This window comes from Triturus cristatus, chromosome 11 (assembly GCF_964204655.1).
Source record: "Triturus cristatus chromosome 11, aTriCri1.1, whole genome shotgun sequence".
NCBI lineage: Eukaryota > Metazoa > Chordata > Amphibia > Caudata > Salamandridae > Triturus > Triturus cristatus.
Window position 1 is genome coordinate 122273907 of NC_140594.1, and position 19012 is coordinate 122292918.

General features: G+C 44.9%; 1 protein-coding gene across 4 annotated transcripts in view; it reads left to right on the forward strand.

The window, feature by feature from the left end:
• PISD (phosphatidylserine decarboxylase) overlaps positions 1-19012 on the forward strand; it is a 351855-nt gene that overhangs the window by 280181 nt on the left and 52662 nt on the right. For 2 of the 4 annotated variants that reach the window (XM_085635875.1, XM_085635876.1), the window contains one exon: positions 7232-7397. The exons of 1 other annotated variant lie outside the window; for it this stretch is intronic. In XM_085635875.1, the coding sequence (XP_085492001.1) occupies positions 7232-7397 (166 nt within the window). Of the gene's footprint in view, positions 1-3794; positions 4060-7231; positions 7398-19012 lie in introns of those variants that run through there. One more of the 4 variants, XM_085635873.1, reaches the window with a different exon arrangement.

Below are 19012 nucleotides of genomic sequence, written 5' to 3' on the forward strand. Positions count from 1 at the left end.
TGGCTGTCTCTACAAGTGCTAAATATAGCTCAATGTGGCTGTAGTTTGGTGGTACCCGAGACTGATCCACGTGGCTGGGTTTATATGTGCTAAATATAGCTCCATGTGGCTGTAGTTTGGTGGTACCCGAGACTGTTGCATATGGCTGGGTTTACGTGTGCTAAATGTAGCTCCATGTGGCTGTAGTTTGGTGGTACCCAAGACTGTTCCTTGTGGCTGGGTTTATGTGTGCTAAATGTAGCTCCATGTGGCTGTAGTTTGGTGGTACCCGAGACTGTTCCACGTGGCTGGGTTTACGTGTGCTAAATGTAGCTCCATGTGGCTGTAGTTTGGTGGTACCCGAGACTGTTCCACATGGCTGGGTTTATGTGTGCTAAATATAGCTCCATGTGGCTGTAGTTTAGTGGTACCCAAGACTGTTCCACGTGGCTGGGTTTACGTGTGCTAAATGTAGCTCCATGTGGCTGTAGTTTGGTGGTACCCGAGACTGTTCCACGTGGCTGGGTTTATGTGTGCTAAATATAGCTCCATGTGGCTGTACTTTGGTGGTACCCAAGACTGTTGCATATGGCTGGGTTTACGTGTGCTAAATGTAGCTCCATGTGGCTGTAGTTTGGTGGTACCCGAGACTGTTCCTTGTGGCTGGGTTTATGTGTGCTAAATGTAGCTCCATGTGGCTGTAGTTTGGTGGTACCCGAGATTGTTCCGTGTGGCTGGGTTTATGCGTGCTAAATATAGCTCCGTGTGGCTGTAGTTTGGTGGTACCCGAGATTGTTCCGTGTGGCTGAGTTTATGCGTGCTTAATGTAGCTCCATGTGGCTGTAGTTTGGTGGTACCTGAGACTGTTCTATGTGGCTGGGTTTATGTGTGCTGTTAATGTTGACCTCAAGAGCCTCTCGTTTAGGGATGTAATGGGGGTTTTGGGTAGAGGTGCTTGCTCTGGTGCTGTGCGCTGGTTTGGGTGCGCTGTTAGTATGGTATCCCCATGTGTCTATGGCGTGGTGGTGCTGGAGATGGCTCTGTGTAGCTTTGGGTTGACGATGCTGAGGCTAATTCCATGTGGCTTTTGTTTGGGGTGCTCACAATAGCTCTACTGTGAGTTGAGGGTTAGGAGGGTCCCCCACGCATCTATAGTGTGGTTTGCTGGAGCTGGCTACATGTGGCTGATTTTGAAAGCTCCAATGTTAGCCTATATGTCTGGCTTTCACTCGCTGAGGGAAGCCCAATTTGAAAATCATTGTATTGTAACACAAATTTTAGAACCGATGTGACTGTTTTATTCCAATTGTTTTTTAAATGCTATATTTATGTGATATATTTTATGGTCTTTTGTGGTACTAGTATTTGTGCCAAATAAAGAATTCGATTGATTGACTGTGGTCTGATTGAAATGGTCAGATGTGGCAGTGGTCCAGGGTCAGATGTGGCAGTGGTTTGGTCCTGCTGAAGGTAGCCCAATGTGGCTGCATTTGGGGATTCACAGGATCAGTCGCCTTGCTTGGCTGGCGTGTGCAGATGTCAGCCCTGTCTGGCTGTGGCCTGAACCTGCTTAGGGTTGGCACACCTAGCTATAGTTTGTATATGCTGCGGTTTGCCCCATGTGTTTGTGGTATACACCCTCTGAGGGGTGTACTTATGGGGCTGTTGTGGTTAGCTTATGCTTGAGGGGATGACCCATGTGGCTGTGTTGTGCACCTGCTGATGGGTTGATCCATGTGTCTGTTTGTACACGCCGAGGGTGGACAAATTTGGCTGTGGTGTACGCATGCTTAATGTAGCCATATGTGACAGAGGTTCAGACTTGCTGAAGGCAGCACCATGTGACTGCAGTTGAGTGTTCTTGAGGCTGGCACTCTGTGTATGTACAGCTAGCGTGCGCTGAAGGCAGCCAAAGCTGGCTGTGGCCTGCACATGCTCTGGGATGTCCCTCATAGTTGTGGTTTACACATGCTGAAGCTTGCCCCAACGCCTGGTTTAGGGGCTCAGGGTTCCAGTGTACTGTAGTTTGGGATTGAGCATGAAGGTAGCAGGAGGTGGCTGTAGTTTGGTGTTCTCAAGGTACATCTAGATGGTCTTCTTTCAGATGTCAAGGATCACCTAGTATGACAGTGAATTGCTGTAATGTAGTATGCACGTCATGTCGTGGCATATACTTGTATGTGAGGGATCTGCAGGTAGCCATATATTGCTGCAGTTGTGGTCATAGCAGGTCATCCCTAGTGGCTCTGGTTTGCATCTGATGAAGGTTGCATGGTGTGGCTCTGGCCTGCACCTTCCAAGGGTAGCCCACTTGCTTCAGTTTGGGGGCTCAGAGGATCACCCGTTATGGTTGTAGTTTGGGGTACATGACAATAATTTGGGGTTGCTGTAGTTAACATGCACCGAAGATAGCTCTATGTGGCAGTAGTTTGTGGCGTAATGGTCCTTTGCATTAATTGAGGATGTGGTTGTTCAGTCTCATGGTTGTGGTTTGAACTACTAGCCCCTTGGGTAAACCTGCTTTTTTCACGGGACTAGAGTGAGCAAAGCTACCCTTTTCAGAAGCCATTGATAAAGGTACTTCGTGTGGTCGTAGTTTTGAGTTGCTGTTCTTTAGTCTGCCTTGAAGATAGGAACACGTGGTTGTAGTTTTTCGGTCGCTGTATTTTTACATATACTCATGTAGCCCCCATGCGGCTGAAATTTGGGGTTTCTCCGGTTCAGAAAGCACACGTGGCTGTAGTTGTGGGGTGCAGAAACTTAAACTGAAGTTATTCCCACGTGGTTGTAGTTTGGGATTCACATTCAAGACTTTCTCCTATGAGGGTGGTTTTTTTAGGGGTTGTTGTAACTTACGTTGGTGAAGAAGGTCTTGCTATGTTTTGGCATGCACTGAAGGTACTCGTGTGGGTGCAGTGTGGCTTTAGTGAAGGTAATAACATGTGACTGTACTTAGGCGGTGTAAGGTGCCACGCTTGGCTGTGGTTGGAGGCCTTGAAGGTCACCCAGTGATGCAGTATTGTGGGCAGGCGCGCAACACCCATTGGGCTCACCGGGCTTCAGCCACCCCCGTCATGTGTGTCAGCCCGGCTGAGACAGCCTCGCGGGCTGGCGTCCGTCTAATTGCAGCCGGACCCGAGTACTTCACAGGTCTTTAAAAGACCATTTACTCGTTAATGAGGCTTTTGTTGCGTTTTCGTCACTTCTTACAGCCACTCTGTATATGGCTGGAAGACTTAGCCCCCCCCCCCCGAAATCTTTTTCAGCCCCTCCCCCGAAATTTGACTCTAGTTGCCAACCTGATTGTGGGGTTGCTAGACTCGAGCATGTAAACAGAATAGTCCCACGTGGCCTTAGCTGTGGGTTGCGGTAGTTTAGCATCCACTGAAGATAGCAGCATGCAGCTGTTTTTCAAGGGCGCCTCGTGTCAGTGTAGTTTGAGGGGTGCATGCACTTGAGGTAGCTCCGTTTTCTTTGCGGCAGCTGTATTTTAGCATGCACGCTAGGCTGCCCCATGCGGCTGTAGCTTGGGTTTGTTGTAGTTTCGCATGCATTGAAGGTAGCAGCGCGATGCTGTAGCCCGGCGGTTTGAAGGTGGCCCACTTGGCTACCGTTGGATGCCTTGAAGGTCACCCGTATAGCCCCGGTTCATCGCTTTCTGCATCTAGTCCTACGTTTAGAGGCAGCGCAGAGCCACATTACCTAGCAAGAGATTTATGAGATGATGGAGAAGGAGGGTCCAGACTGTCATTCAGGGCAGCCAATGGAGTTGCCCGTGACGTCACGTCCTCCATGCCTGCATCCCTCCCTGGCGAGGGGAGGGCAGAGCAGCCTGAGCACAGACGATGTGTCAGTCAAGCAGCCGGCACCAGAGCCCAGACCTGCACACGGGGAGATGGTGAGATGTCGTAGGCCTTTGCCTAATCCGCCTAGCTCGTGCTTCAACCTCCGTAAGGTGAAAGTCCATGTCCGCAGGGCGCGGGCAGCCAGCAGCAGTGGCTGGGCCGGGGAGGAGCAGCCAGGCAGCGCGGACCCGGGCCGCCCTGACGGCGGCACCCCCAGCAGGCGGGCCCGATTCAGGTACTAGAGGGGGCGGGCACAGGAGATTGAAGGGGCAGCAGGAAAGCAAAGTCGTTGTTTGGCCTAATTACCGCAAAGCTCCTTATGCTTTGAATTGAGTGGAGATGGGGGAGGGACGGGGGCGAGGTGGAGGGAGGGATGCTGATGCTGGAGAGGAGAGGCGTCGCTGACAGCTCCAGGGCCCCTCACCGTATGGCCCATCAGCAGCATCTCTACGAGCAGACCATGGCAATATTTTGCTGAGAAGGAGCGGGAGGCAGCAAGAAGCGATCAGTCCCTCAGAGCGTGCGATGCTTGCCCGGGATTGGTTAGTGGTCGTCTGCAGTGAGGAAGGTGGGGGAGGGGAATCTGGGATACTGGTACCCGGGCCTTGATGCCCAACTCATCGGCCCATGTGATCACTCTGTTCCCGGTCTGTGGGACGGAGGCGGATCGTGGCGTTCTGCCTCTGGGATGGTGCCCAGCTCGTCAGAGAGAGAACTGGTGGCTTTGTTGTGTTTCAGGACATCAGAGTTGGCAGTGTTTCCATGTCAGCTGCCTCCTGCCCACGGCCTGACTAAATTCTTCAGCACTGCTTTTTATTGTGATGGCAGAGCGGAGGTTGCAGTGGATGGATGGCACGGGTGGCAGTATCGGTCTGCTCTGAACAGGACTAGATGGGCATGGCATGTAATATATTAATTAAACAGCCTTTTAAAATGTGTCCCCAAGCAGCAATACAATAAGGGGCCGTGTCAGGTCAGGGTTCCTGCTGGTGCCGCATCACCGTAAGGGTGTCTGTGCCAGACAGTAAGGAGATGACCTCGAGGCCGGGGACACCTTGGCTTATGTGACGGACACATCCTGGAGGTTCGTATCCCAGCGCTCGTGCGCTGCTGCTGATCCTGCAGCGTGGCAGCCCTGCGTTTTATACAGGGGCAATTCATGTGACTGGCTCCTTTCTAAGGGAGCAGTGGACATTGCAGAGATACACTCCTGTATTACTGCTAACGCGTGAGGTTCAAAGGTCAGCGCGAGGACTCCAAGAGGCCAGTGTTTGGGCCCGCAGGATAGCAGTGGGGCTGAACCCACTAAAAGTGAGACTGCCTTGTTGGAGTAGCCCGATCTTGTGAGTAGAAGGACTTCGTATTCTCACGTCTGCCATGCTGGCTTGGCCTGTGGAGTCTCTGCTGTATTTTTGTGGCATGCTTGCTTGTACTGAGACATAGGTGAGGAAACTAGCCCCTTGGGTAAACCTACTTTTTTCACGGGACTAGAGTGAGTAAAGCTACCCTTTTCAGAAGCCATTGATAAAGGTATTTCTGCTGCTACAAATATTGTTTCTTTTAGCATTTTCCTGTGCCGACCAGGAGCTAACAAGTGCTGTTCATAGACCGTGACACAGGCTAGGTGGGCAAGTAACAAAAAGTGTTAAGGCGTGGGTGATAGACGCTGCTCAGTTTATGGGCATTGAAGGTTATGCGATTTATTTTACATGTAACCTGATAGATAACAGAGTTTATGCGCTAGTGCCTGAAGGGTGCAGTGTCGCGTAATAAATAAATGAATGAGCCAAGCAGCTATTTGTCACCGCTCTGAACTCAATCACCTCACGGTACTTCCCTCTAGAGGTGAGGATGACTGCTAGTATTGGAAAAGACCAGTTCTGAGTTTCTTCCAGTAACTGAGGGGGTTGGCCTAGGAGTGGATAGTCTGGGGCTCTGAGTTGTGTGGCTCTCTTAATTGAATTATGAAGTGTCTATCTCTTTTTAAGCTGCAATGGTGTTCAGGAAATCTTCAGCAATTTTTGGTCAGATGATGGAGCATACGTGTGAGCAGGAGTGTTTTCTGTTCTGGCTGTTATATTTGGTGGCTTTCGCCTGGATACATTTGTTTGAGTCAAATGGTCTTGAGGATGCCACGGGCATTGACGGAAGTCAGTGTATTGCTTTTAGGACTGGGGAAATGGCACTTCAAATTATTGTGTTGTTTTTGTGCCTGCATTGTGGCTGCAGTGTTTTTGGCCTCCTGCAGGTGGGAAGTTTGATGGCTTTACAGACTAGTGCAGGGGGGGTTGGCTTAGCCAGAGAATATCCCTTCATTGCAAGATGTCCCATCTCTTTATTAGAATTTGAATTTTAAAAAAAAGTATTCAGTGAATGTGTTTGATTTAATGAAATAGAATTTGGTTTGTGCAACAGGGGGCCAATTCTGTAAAGCGTAAGGATGGAATGGATATTAGTTTGGTGCCAAATTGTTGCTGTCTGGTTTTGGGCATTAATGGAAATTGCAGCAAATCTAGGGATGTGTGCAGTTGTGAGCACCTGATTTGAGCACTACCCAACCTATTGTAAATCACCACTTTTGGCTCCTGGTGTTATGTGTGTTCTGAGGGAGGTCTTCAAACTACCCGATAGAAAAAGCAACAGCCCATCGGACATTCACAGATCTTGGAGGGGGTTGTTCAGATTATCTTCAAACCCAAGTCTCATATGCAGCTTCTACACCAAAGGCACACTTTATGGATAAGTCCACAAGCCAGCACACAGATGGCTTGGAAGAAAGCGTTGACCATCAGAATTTGGCCTTTAGGTGTGCTGCTTTGACCACCAGTCTAACTGCTCTAAAAGAAAGTTCTCTGAGCAACCAATCCCTGACCAGTATTCGTTTTCAGGCCTGTGGGAACCAATACTGTGTGTTGTTCCCCAGCCAGGCAGTACTAGTGCAATGAAAGGCCGCAATAACACCAGATAGATGTCCTGAACTGGTCTTTTACGACCTTTGCACAAAGATCATGCAGCAATTAGTGCCCAGTTTCTGGACTGTTAGACTCAAGTTACTAGAAACGGAGCCATTGGGATCCTTTTTCGTCCTCAGAGGGTGTCACGGTCTAAGGTGCCACCATTAGAGTGAAGTCAAGAAGGATTCTCATCCGTCCACAATGTATAGTAAATAACGATTAAAAAAACAGGTCCTGGAATAAGTTAACTTGTGAAGCGATGAGGATGTTGCGGGCTGGTGGTAGTTTTGCTTGTCTTTTGTGTTAGTGTTTTTTATAACCCTCCCATGTCTGTCTTAAAAGTAACCCTTGCTTGATGTAGCACATCTGTGCTACTGTGTCGTCTGAAAGTGATCCATAACTGGGGCATGCGGAAAGGAGAAGCCTGACACTTTTGTGTGTGTGATCCAACAGGTTGCAATTCCCCCAGCTGGCACTGAGGAGGAGGTTGGGCCAGCTGAGCTGTATGTCTAGGTCTGCGCTGAAACTACGCTCTTGGCCGCTGACAATCCTTTATTACCTCCTGCCCTTCGGTGCCCTTAAACCTTTGGCCAGAGTGGGATGGAGGCCTACCAGCAGGGTAAGTGTCCAGCAGAGATTTATAAATAGCTTGTGAGCCACGAGGACAGTAAGGGGCAAGTGGGTGGGCAGAGGGGCAGACTGGCAGAAAAGGCTGGAAATGGGCAGTGGGTTTAAGGGTAACAGATTTGCAAGGACTGTAACAATATTGCTTAGTTAATCAGTGTCATGATATGTGTCCAACCTTTATTTTCACAGTACAACTGGCCTTTTGTAGCCTTTTGCACATTTATATAGTGGAAATCCTCCGAGAACTACTAGGTGCTTGGTGAGTTGAGGCTTCCAGATTTTAAGACGCAGCATGTTGGCATTGCAGCGTTTAGTGATGTACTTCATTCTGTGAGTTTCCGTGGTGCAGGTGGATGTTTTCAGATGAGGGGCAGATGAGTTTGATGACTACTTGGTGAGGAAAATGAGGGGGAGATTTGGCAGTATATTTAGGGCTGACATCTGGAATAAGGGAAGTAGATTCCTGGTACAAGCGCCCTGAGATGAATGAAAGGGATGGAGGTGGAATCTGGAAGGGAAGTGCAGTTAAATCACAGAAAACCAGGACCTTAAAAAAGGAATAGTTAGATTAGATTAATTTGATCATATTCATTGGATTTACTGAATAGCATTTCGAATATTAACACTGTACATACCTGACATAAAGGTACATGGGCCTCAACAGTGAGGTTGAAACATTCAGAAAATTTGTTGGAATGGTGATAGACGAACTACAAGACAAAGTGCAGCACATTCGTAGCAATCATTTTCATATTTCAAATTTTAGTCAATCATACTTTTTGCAGCTGATGTTCAAGAGCATTTCAAAGCTAACAGATCTTCTGTACTGAAGAGATTTGTTTTGAGGGCCTTTTTCAACACCTGTAGGACGTAGATTGTAGGGGGGCATAGGAGGTAAAAGGGTAGTTTGAGAAGCACAGCCTGGAGACATGGGAATGACCAGGGTGTATTTGTTGGCAGATTGATGTTTTCCGACTGCAGGGTATCAGAAGGCAGTCTTGACAAAGTAGGGGGCGTTTCAGAATGTCTCTATAGCATAGAATCGAGAGAGTACTAGTATTTCACCCTTAGGTGGGCAGCTAACGAGCCAACTTGGTATTGGTGATCCGAGCTGTGGTGATTTCATGTGCAGTTAAAATGATACATGTACATTTTCTGACTTGGTCAAGGATAAGCGAGGAGTTGAATGGGTGACATGCTGGAAAACGGTATTGAAGATAATAACAAATCCTAGGCCACAACAAACCTGGCGATAATCAGATTTTATACATACAAACAGAAACGCAGTGTACTACCGAAGGACATTAAAAACAATTCATTTTATTCATATTAATCATTTTGTTAAAATAGGTGTATCGACTTTGAAAACAAATAACATAACATATTACATTACAATCAAAATGACCATATATATGTGCTGATGTTACTTCACATATATTCTAAACAAAAGATTTGAAAAACACATTGAAATACATTATGTGCTAATAAAAACACAAGAGGTGGCTAGATTTGGGTAGATAGAGATGTAATTCTCTACGCGCGTTTCGGCGTGACAAACGCCTTCTTCAGGAGAAGCCACTGGAATTTCTGTATAAAAAAGAGCCAAAGTCCATGTGACATAACACAACATAACATATATGACATGGTAGTACACTGAGTCTGTACTAATTAAAAAGTTACTATGCATAGTACAACAAATTAATAAAGTGGTCCAAATAGACAATTGAACCCAAAGATAAGCCATTTATTACTGACCAAAGATGAAAAAAGCGATAAAAAGAAACAGTTGAGATATATCACCCTGTGAAACGAATGGATAACCCCCCAAGATAGATATACCCAAAAGTGTCTGATAATAAAGAAACCAAGGATGTGAAGGATGGCATGCTGGAAAACGGTGACACTGATCTCGCTTGTTCATTGCTAGAGCACTGGCAAGAGTTTGGAGGCTTTGCAATAGAAAAGTTCATGATGTCGTGCTTCTAGGTGTTGCAGATAAATAATTCCAGCGGTGTGCAAGAGTTGAATAGGACACTCACTTTCCAAGTGGAAGGGTAAACATATGCGGGGAAAATGAGTTAGGGGTGGTGAGAGTGGCTGTCGGCTGATATTGCTGGAAAGAACATTTCAGTTTTAAGGAGTTGAGTTTTGTGGAACAGAGTACCACCCAGTATCTAACTGCTGTTAGACAGTGGGAGGTTCAGAAATGGTGTTGGGATATGAGCATGAGAAAGAAGAATAAGCTCTGCATGTCCTATGCAGAAGGGCAAGCTGAAAGAGCAGACTGTTGTCAATGGGGATGGTGCAGTTAAAGTTGGCAATAGTCTGGAGCAAAGGGGTGCTGTATGTGGTATGGACGAGGAAGAGCAGACCACCAATTTTGGGGTGAAATAAAAACCACTCAACTGATGTAACTGCAGTGCGTAGTGAGGTCAGAGGTGATTGTTCTTTGCTATATTCGACCATGTTAAAAAGATTATGAAGAGGCATGTGTGTGTGGAATTTCTTTTGCCCGACACCCAGGGACATCATCTTTGGGGTCAAGGGAAACAAGGTTTCATGTTTTGTTTGTCCACCGGACTACTATTGACTGAAAGTTTACAGTCCCACTGTATAGATCTGCGAAAACGGCTCGCCTGCCAAAAAGGCAGTATTTGTATCCATATGTATAAGCTGTTCTAACATGTATATATAAATTATGAATGTAGTGCCTTTACTATTAGGGTTAACACTACAAGGAAACGTAGTAAGCTGGGCGCTCAGCTTGCGTTGCCGACTGTTGTTCAACCATAAAAACGTGTATATAACGAAGAAATAAAGAGTATTGAATTGAATCTTCTATATCCTTGCAAAAATGTAAGAGTTTAAGGATGTATTTATTAAGAAGTTTTATATAGCGCTGGCCAGACCCGAGGGTATCGGAGCGCTTTACAACAGATTTAAAGCAGAAATTACACAAAAAAGACATAGGTAAATATAAATGTTCGGAAGCTCCAGTGTGCTGTGCGTCACTGAGGTAAGGAAGTCCTGAGATAGTCTCGATGAGTGCACAATGTCTTGGGCTAAACCTCATTCCGGGAGGAGGGGGTCGGGGAGCGGGGAAAAGGTAGGTTGTGGTGGAACATCGTCAAGGGGCTGCAGAGTGTAGGCTTGTGCGTTTCGGCCTCGGTTCGGGAAGGCACGGTTGAGGTAGAGGTCTTTTAGGAGTCTTTTGAATTTTCTTTTGAAAATGATATTTCGTTTGCTGTTTTAATGAAATGTGCAAAACATATGGTGCAACGCTAGATACCATTTCTGTGAGGCATGATTTAGTAGAACATGCCTATATTTAATAAATTAAAAGAAAAGGTAATAATGAAGAATCAGCATAAAAACTATTATCTGCGACAGTAAATTGGGGGGCTTAGTTCTTGTTCACTAAAGTGCTTTCAGGAATTCACAAGACTTTACAGAAGTAGATCAGGAAACCCTACTCCTAACAAGTTTGTGAATTCCATTTTTACACGCGCAAATATAAACACATGTTTCTTCATTCTAAAACCAGCTCAGTTATTGCACATTCACTTTCCCTAGAGCCTCTTTTTGTCCACCCTGGAAAAAGATTTATGTCTGCCCTTTTTGGAAGTATATTTCCAACTTGATCCAGTGTGGCAAAAGGTTATAGAGGAGTTTGTGAATTCCTTACGCATGTATGTTTTTTGGTGTGCAGACTTGCTAGGCTTGAAACAACCCTGGAACTACCACTTTCTCCCTTTCTCCAGCCCGGGATGTAATTTTGTGGAAATTTGGCAAAATCAGAATCTTGCCAGAATGAAAACCTGGATATAGTATGAGCCCCGCACAATCAGAAACCCTGATTTCACAGCTCTGACATAATAAGAATGCTGCCATAATTTGTCCCCTCAGTGCATGGTACTAAATGAAACAAGTGATTTTTTGTTTGAAGGATAACGATTTGTGAAGCATCATGCTCCTTGAATAAGTAGATATTATATAAAATTACACACTGAGAGGTTGAGAAGGTTGAAGGTGCAGGATGTAGTGGCAGACAACTTCCTTGAACAAGTAGATATTTAAAAAAAAAAATCAAATGGAGGGGTTGAGAAGGTTGAGGGTGCAGGATTCTTATGCACAGAAGCAACAATATTAGAAATGTGGGAGAGAAGTATCAGTGGAGTGTGTGAAACTTATTGGAGACTGAAAAGGAAGTTATTCGAGAAGGCAGAAGTAAAATGGTCGACCACAGAGTACACTGAGTTTTGTGATGAGGTGAGTCACAGGGAATAAAATGGTATTGGAAGTGTTTCGGCTAGGTGCCAGAAGAGAGGAAAACATATGATGGACAAGACTGATTGATGAAGACCATGACGGAGAGAGCAAGACACTCAATAGTTTTAAGGTCTAAAGGGGCACACACGAGATTTTCAGATGTTGGGTCTCTGGTGTGTCAAGGTTATTGGAGTGAAGTTGCTTAGAGTGACCTCTTGGGGAAGGATTAGGAGGTTGGTGGTTATGTTGATTTTGGCAGAAAAAAAGGAGCAAAGCCTAAAGCCAAGAAGCTCAGTAGCGTTGCTATTTGTAAGGTAAGGAAACTTGGAGGAGAACCAAAATCTGGACATAATGGTGCAGGAAAATTAAAGGGAGGGGATGTTGCATTGACGAGAAATCGAATTGCAGTAGAAGTGTGTAAGAAATTGGATTCATATTTGGGGTAGGTGAATAGCTACTTTGAGGAATAATCACAACCCTTTCTGAGTGAACCCTCAAAGTCACTAAATTAACCTGAGCTCAACCCCCCAGGGAGCTATGGCATAGAGCAAACAGGCTTCACGTAGGTCAATAGGTGGGATATGTATGTAGTACAAAAACAGTAATACTTTAGAAATTAAAAAGAATAAAAATCCCAAACCAAATTAGAAAAATAGAGTAAAAATTAATAAGCAAAAGACACAAAAATGACAAAAATCCAATAAGGTAAACTTGAGAAGAATTTTTTAAGTTGGAATAACGCAAAGAAGCTTAAAGTACCAGCGATTGTCAAAAGTCACTGTAGACCGGAACCTAGGTGCAATTTGACGCTGACCGAGATGGAGCATGGATCTGATATACCAACAAGGTTTGCCCTGGTCTAAGATTTTTCGTTCTGACTTTGGACCTTTAAGTCCTAACCCACTACAGGAGTACACTTCTAAAGCCCCCCCCAGGACCACAGGGGAGGCACTTAAAAGACTCACAGGGTGTCAGGCAGAGGCCAAACAGCACGGTCCAGTCTAGGGTCCCATTGCCTCTGGTCAGCTGGGTATTTGGAGGAAAAGGCCTTTTGTAGCTTATTGTGCCTCTATAGTTTTCATAGGAGGTCGGTCTTATGACCCTTGAAGTGCACTTCTTTGTCCTGGGTCGAGGGCTCTTCTGAGGTCGCAGACAGCAGGTTCAGTCCGCTTCTGATCTTTATCCGTTCCAGAAGTGTTCTGAAGTGAGTGCCTGGAGGTACAGTATTAATGCCTGGTTCCAGAAAGCTGGTGCAAAAGATTCTTAAGCATGCCCTAACCAATGAGTTAACAATTCCTGGGGCCAGATACTTTTTAAAGCATGGGCAAAGTGGCCAGTTATCCAGGGCTCCCAACTTCCAAAGAGCCTCATGGGAAGTGTATTTGCTCGTTATTTTCTCCATCTATACCTCGTTCTCTGTGTCTTCCTCCACTGTGTGACTATCTTAAAGTTTAACATATCATTCAGTATTGTTTGGCAGCATATTGGATGGAATTAGCTAGAAATGGGTTATAAAGTTCAAATTTGTTCAGGACAGAGCCCTCCGATCGGGCCCAAAAACTCCATAAGATGATGCTGATGGGACTACATTGGGCATTTTCAAGATGTCTAAAATCTTTGGCCACACTACAGTTTGGCTCTGAGGAATGGAGGTGTGCGTGGGGAGTGTGCTCAGGGTCTCCTAGTGGCCTCCCACATTAAACACTATCACTAGTCTCGTAGAACAAAAGAAGTTCCAGCATTCAGACAGTGGATCACAAGAATTGTTGTAGGATCCTCTTTCCTTTCCTTTCAAATGCGCCTCTTGGTGTTATATGTAAACCCAGCTGACCTGTCAAGCAGGATTTGCCACTGTAATGTCAAAAAGGATGCTCACAGCCCCACCCAGTATATTCTGTCAGGTTCAGAAGGATCATCTCTGCCCATTCAGGTCAGCTTTCCTGCAATGAAAATAGCGTTTGAGGTTTTTTGAATGTCAAGACATGTTTAACATTACATTTTTACATGTACTGCTTTTAAAGGCCATTTTGGGCAAAGAGGCCTACATAGGGGTGATTTAAAATTATTTAAAAGGAAGGTTTTTACCTGTCAAAAGAAGTAATTTTGACAGGTTGAATTTTCAGTTTAATCTGCAACAGCCAGGCTACAAATGGTAGGCCTTCAGTCATGTGTGCACTGTCACTGTATTTGATGACACAATGGGTGCTTCCGCACACTAGTGACATTTAACTCAATATTCCACGAGTACACTGTATACCATATACTAGGCACTTACAGCTAAGTTAAATATGCCAGTAGGGTGTATACCCATTTCACCATGGTAAAAGGGGGGAGCACAGGCACTTTTATCACTGGTTAGGAAGGGTAAATTGTACTGAGTTACAGACAGCATAAATATAGAGTCCAGCAAGAGGCGAAAAGACTGGGGTGATGCTGCAGAAAGGGCAAATTTCCTACAAAGGGTAGAGATTTTGTGAATCCGAGACGAGTAGACACTTTCCTCCTGAAACCACTCATCCTTAGTAAAATGAGAACTTGTCACCGAGCCTTCTCCGGCGCTGCCCCAAAGATATGGAACTCTCTTCATCCGGAAGTACGCAGAATCTCCTTAACGACTGCTTTCAAACTGGAAGCCAAAAGATTCCTAATGGACAAATTCCTACCTTAATCTGGGCTAGGTTCACTGGCTCGAAATCATTGATCCTACAACCATTGTTCCATCATGTGATGCTGCTCTTCTTTACCGCATTGTGTGCCCCCTTCGTAGACCGCTATATACCCGTTTATTGTATTACTCTCCTTTGTGTCATTTGTCTGTGAGTCGTGCTAATATTCATGTTGTGTATTCTTTCTTGATGTCAATATTGGGTTTATGACCTTCCTTCCACCCTTTTGTAAAGCGCTCTGATATCCTTCGGGATCTTGTTTGCGCTATATAAAACTTTATAAATAAATACATAGAGGAAATTAGAATCTGGAATGTGAGTAGAGCAAATACTAAAGCATCAATGGCATCCATTATATATAGGACATCATAAAAAATTATTAAGAAGGCAGATTCTTGAATAGCTCTCCATTGTTCCTTTATCTGATAAACTGTCAAGAGCTGTTGCTAGCTATTATGTGGCAGATCCCCTGGGTATACAGGGGCCTGCAGCCTTTGCCTTCTTGACCAATAAAAAGTGTTGTTAAAAAAAAAGAAGGCAGATTCTGACCTATGGTGCAGGTAAAATGCTAACTGCAGGGGACTTACAAGTCATACTGTGGTTGAGGTCTCTGCAATTGTGGTATCATTCTTTCCTACATCTCGGAAGACGTCTGTTTTCAGTGGTCAGATAAATCGCTGTCAGAACTTGGTTTGAAGGAGGTTTTATAAGTAAGGGACTTGTTATAGTTTTTCTAGGTGTTTGATATGGGTTTGTTGGAGAGAGAATTGTGATGTGGAAGCGTCGAACAGATGTTTTGTGGAGGAAAGGTGCCTTTGAAGAGATTTGAAATGTCTTCTTGAGGAGAGTGTCATATGGAAGCATTGGAGATGTGGACTTTTGAGTCATGATTTCGTGATTTGAACAGATAGGGGTGGCCACTTGTCAGTGTGCCTGGAATGGCTACAGAAGGACAGTGAAAAAATAGTTGTGAAGTACATGGAAATGTTAAGATATTTGGATCAGGGAGTGTGCATAATAAAAAATGGCTGTATCCTTATCATGTGTATACATTTATGTGCCTTTCCAGTTAGTGTAGTGCCATGGCAGACTGTGCAAATATTGGACAGCATGGCCACCCTTAAAAAAAATTACGTCTGCAAACAGTAGCTGATCTTTCCATATTCCTTCCTTTAATGTAAATGGTGCTGTAAAGTATCTATGGGCTTCTGCCTTTTTCCAGCTCTCCAGCTAGTTGTGCGCTAGGCTAATACACCAACATTAACTCAAATCACGTGGGTGTTTTATGTTTAATGTTTTGCTGCCACACTTGGTCAAGTACTGTTGCTTGTGTCTTGCTGTGACCGGAGCTCCAAGTGCTCACTTCTTCCCCACCAGTTCTCTCTGAGGGAAGACATTAGAACCAATGTATAGAATGGATGTGTAATCCTGCAATAGTTCGTGTAAGCGTTCACACTGAACAGGGTGCATGGTTTTAAAGTCACTACTTTATGATGATTGCAGATTCCCTTCAGCCCTGAACAGTCTGTACCTTCCTGGAACCCAACATTATGAAAAGGCTTTCTGAATGTTAAGAACGGCGAAAGAGGAGGACATCACAGTTAAATGCAATTTTGACTGCAGATAAAGCTTTAATTATGTTGATCCTAATCCCTTGCACATACTCTTGCCTTGATTAACCAGAATCAAGGTCTTTTGGAGTAAGTGCTTGTAAACTATCAAAATGTGGTCTCTTCCTGAACTGCGCACAGGGTAACTAGTAATAGAGCTGCTGACACATGGGGCCAAAGCATCTTCCGCTGCTCTGTTTATCCTCTCCAAGATTTAATGGGACCCTCAGCCAGAGCGTAGACTCTCTATCCTCCTTAGCTACTAGTTTCATGGTGCAAGGTTCTTGTCCACATGGAGTATTACGAAACCCACTCTGACAAGAAATCATTACAAAACAAGCAGCTGGACTTGAGATAGTTAAAATAATTATGTTCTGGACAAGGAAACCTTCCAAAACTTTGCAAATCCTCCACTCTATATCCTGAAGAAAAATTCTTGACACACGTTTAATGTATGTAGGAAGACCATGGTCTTAATAAATCCGGGATTCACGCTATCCTCGTAGTGACCCAATATGTTGCTGGTACATTCCTCACAAATGGCTACACCCAAAAGCTATTGTAAAAGGATAAGTTGTAGGTAGTTGGTGGAGGTTTGTACCCATAAAAGGGTAAAATCCTTGTTGTTTGGTTTCTTGATTTTATTTGTATTTTTCTTAGTTACACCTTGTAACTCTGAGAAAAGAAACAGAAAAACAGCTGATATGTGTTTTGCCCAGTGGCCGGGGGCTTTTTCAAGGCAAAAGTAACTGGGAAAGTCCGTAAAAGTTGACAGTAACTGTAACGATGCGGTTGGTTCTCAGATGCGGTCTCTGCAGTCCTTGGGAAAGAAGTTACTTCTTTCCCAAGGACCGCAGAGACCTTTCACAAACAATCCCAGTTACTTTTGCCTTGAAAAAGCGCCCAACCAATCGGCCACCGGGCGAAACACGTGTCGGCTGTTTTTCTGTTTCTTTTTTCAGAGTTACAAGGTGTGTAACTAAGCAAAATAAAGTCAAGAAACCAAACAAGGATTTTGCCCTTTTATTTCTGATTTTATGGGTACAAACCTCCACCAACTACCTACAACTTGACACACGCTTAGCCTGTACTAGCACGTCAGAGCACCCATCATATTCTCTTGTACCACACCAACATGCCCCTACTTGAAGAACACTTCCACTTCCCACGTCTACAACCACTCATGCAGACATGGGCTCACAGCTGCCCATAGACCAAGTACTCAGGCGACAAAATGTCTCCAAATAAGCTCCCATGGAGGAAATCTTATAGCTCCTGTCAAATCAGAAGCACATTTATACTTTACAAATACAGCTTAGCTTGATCTATTGCACTGAGGGCTTGAGCTGTGCTGTAAATCAGCACAGCTTCACAGAAGTTTTTTTCAACTAGGCAGATGCTTGATAAAAAGAGAATGCTTTAAAAAACAACCACTGGCAGAGCAAATAGGTCTCACCTATACAAGAGCTATTGTTTTAGCCATGTTGTACGCCAGCGGGGCTGCTGTGCAGCAAGGCTAAAAGTTAGTGGCATAGAGGAGAGAGTTGTGGAGTGGCATGGAGTGTCCTGTATTGGAGTTGCATAGAGTGTGTCCAGTAGAGTGAAATAGAGTGGACTGGTGTAGATTGATTTGGCATACAGTGTTTGAGTACAGTGGCATAGAATTCAGTAACATACAATGCAGCGTTGTAGAATACAGTGGCGTAGATCAGAGGTTTGCATAGTAGAGTGCAGTGGCATAGAGTTCAGTGGTGTGGTGTAGAGTACAGTGGCGTAGATTGTAGTGATGCAGAGTAGACTAGAGTGCCAGAACTCAGTGGCGTAGAGAGGTGTAGAGTATAGTGGCGTAGAGTGCCGTGTAATAGGGGGGGGAGTGCTTCATAGTACAGTGGCGTAGAGTGCAGTGGTGCAGAGTAGAGTGGGGTAGAGTTTATTGGCATAGAGTGCCCTGTTGCAGAGTAGAGTTTCGTAGAGTGCAGTGACATTAAGTATCGTGGTGCAGAGTAGAGTGCAGTGGCGTAGAGTAGAATGGACTGGTGTAGAGTGTTGCAGGGTATATTGGCGTAGAGTGCAGTGCCATAGAATTCGGCGTTATACAATTCAGCGTCTTAGAATGCACTGGTTCTTTTACAAACTAAGCACTGACTTAGGCCATTAACACCTTGATCCTGTGCCGGAATGATAGGTATTGGCAAGTATCAGTACCTTTTAGGGACATATCCTTTCCCATTTGGAAGCCCACCTTTTCCACCAGGGGTACAGATATTGGAGTGTTGTCAAAATGTTTTGAGTCCGATGCCCCCTCCATCATTATTCCAGGCTTGTGTTCGCGTAGTTTCGGCTGGTTTTAACACATTGACCCCCCCACAACCTCAACACATTTGATGACATTTTCACATTATTCCTATTTGAAGGCCTAAGTTTTACGATTAGCTTGGCACAACCTCAATATCTAGTGAGTGCCAAAACCCTTAAGAAGAACAGGACTTCAAAAGGGAGAGCTACAGCTAATACACACACAAATAAAGTGATAGCACTATCTGGGCTCTAGTTTACCATATTTATAACATTTATAAAAATGTTTTTGCATCCAGCAGTAGGTTTTATTTACCTTGAGCCGTGTGGTAAATGTTTTACCTTTGAGACGGCTGTCAGGTGTTCTTGGACCTCTTTGCCCTTTTGTTTGCCTTGAGTTAGTCTGTGGACAGAGGACGCTGGCAAAGGAATGCACTATATCTGTTTTTCATACTCTGAACTTCTGCTGTGATGTCTCCAGCCCTCAGTGATAAGTTATACCTTTCACTGGGTTTGAGACTGCCTTACACAAGTAGCTGCTTTCCAAAATTCATGCCCCATCCCAGGCTGGCATTGTTGGGCAGGAATGTTGGAGCCATTGTAATCTGGTTGCCAGGCGATAGCTTGCAAAACACAATAAAGTTGGAGGGATGAGTTCAGTGGAGTTTGGTGAAAATGTTTCTACAAGTGAAGGATCAGCATTCCACCAGAATCGGGAAGGGGCGGCAAACAAAGAGCAAGTCAGATGGAACCTGTACCTAGGCAAG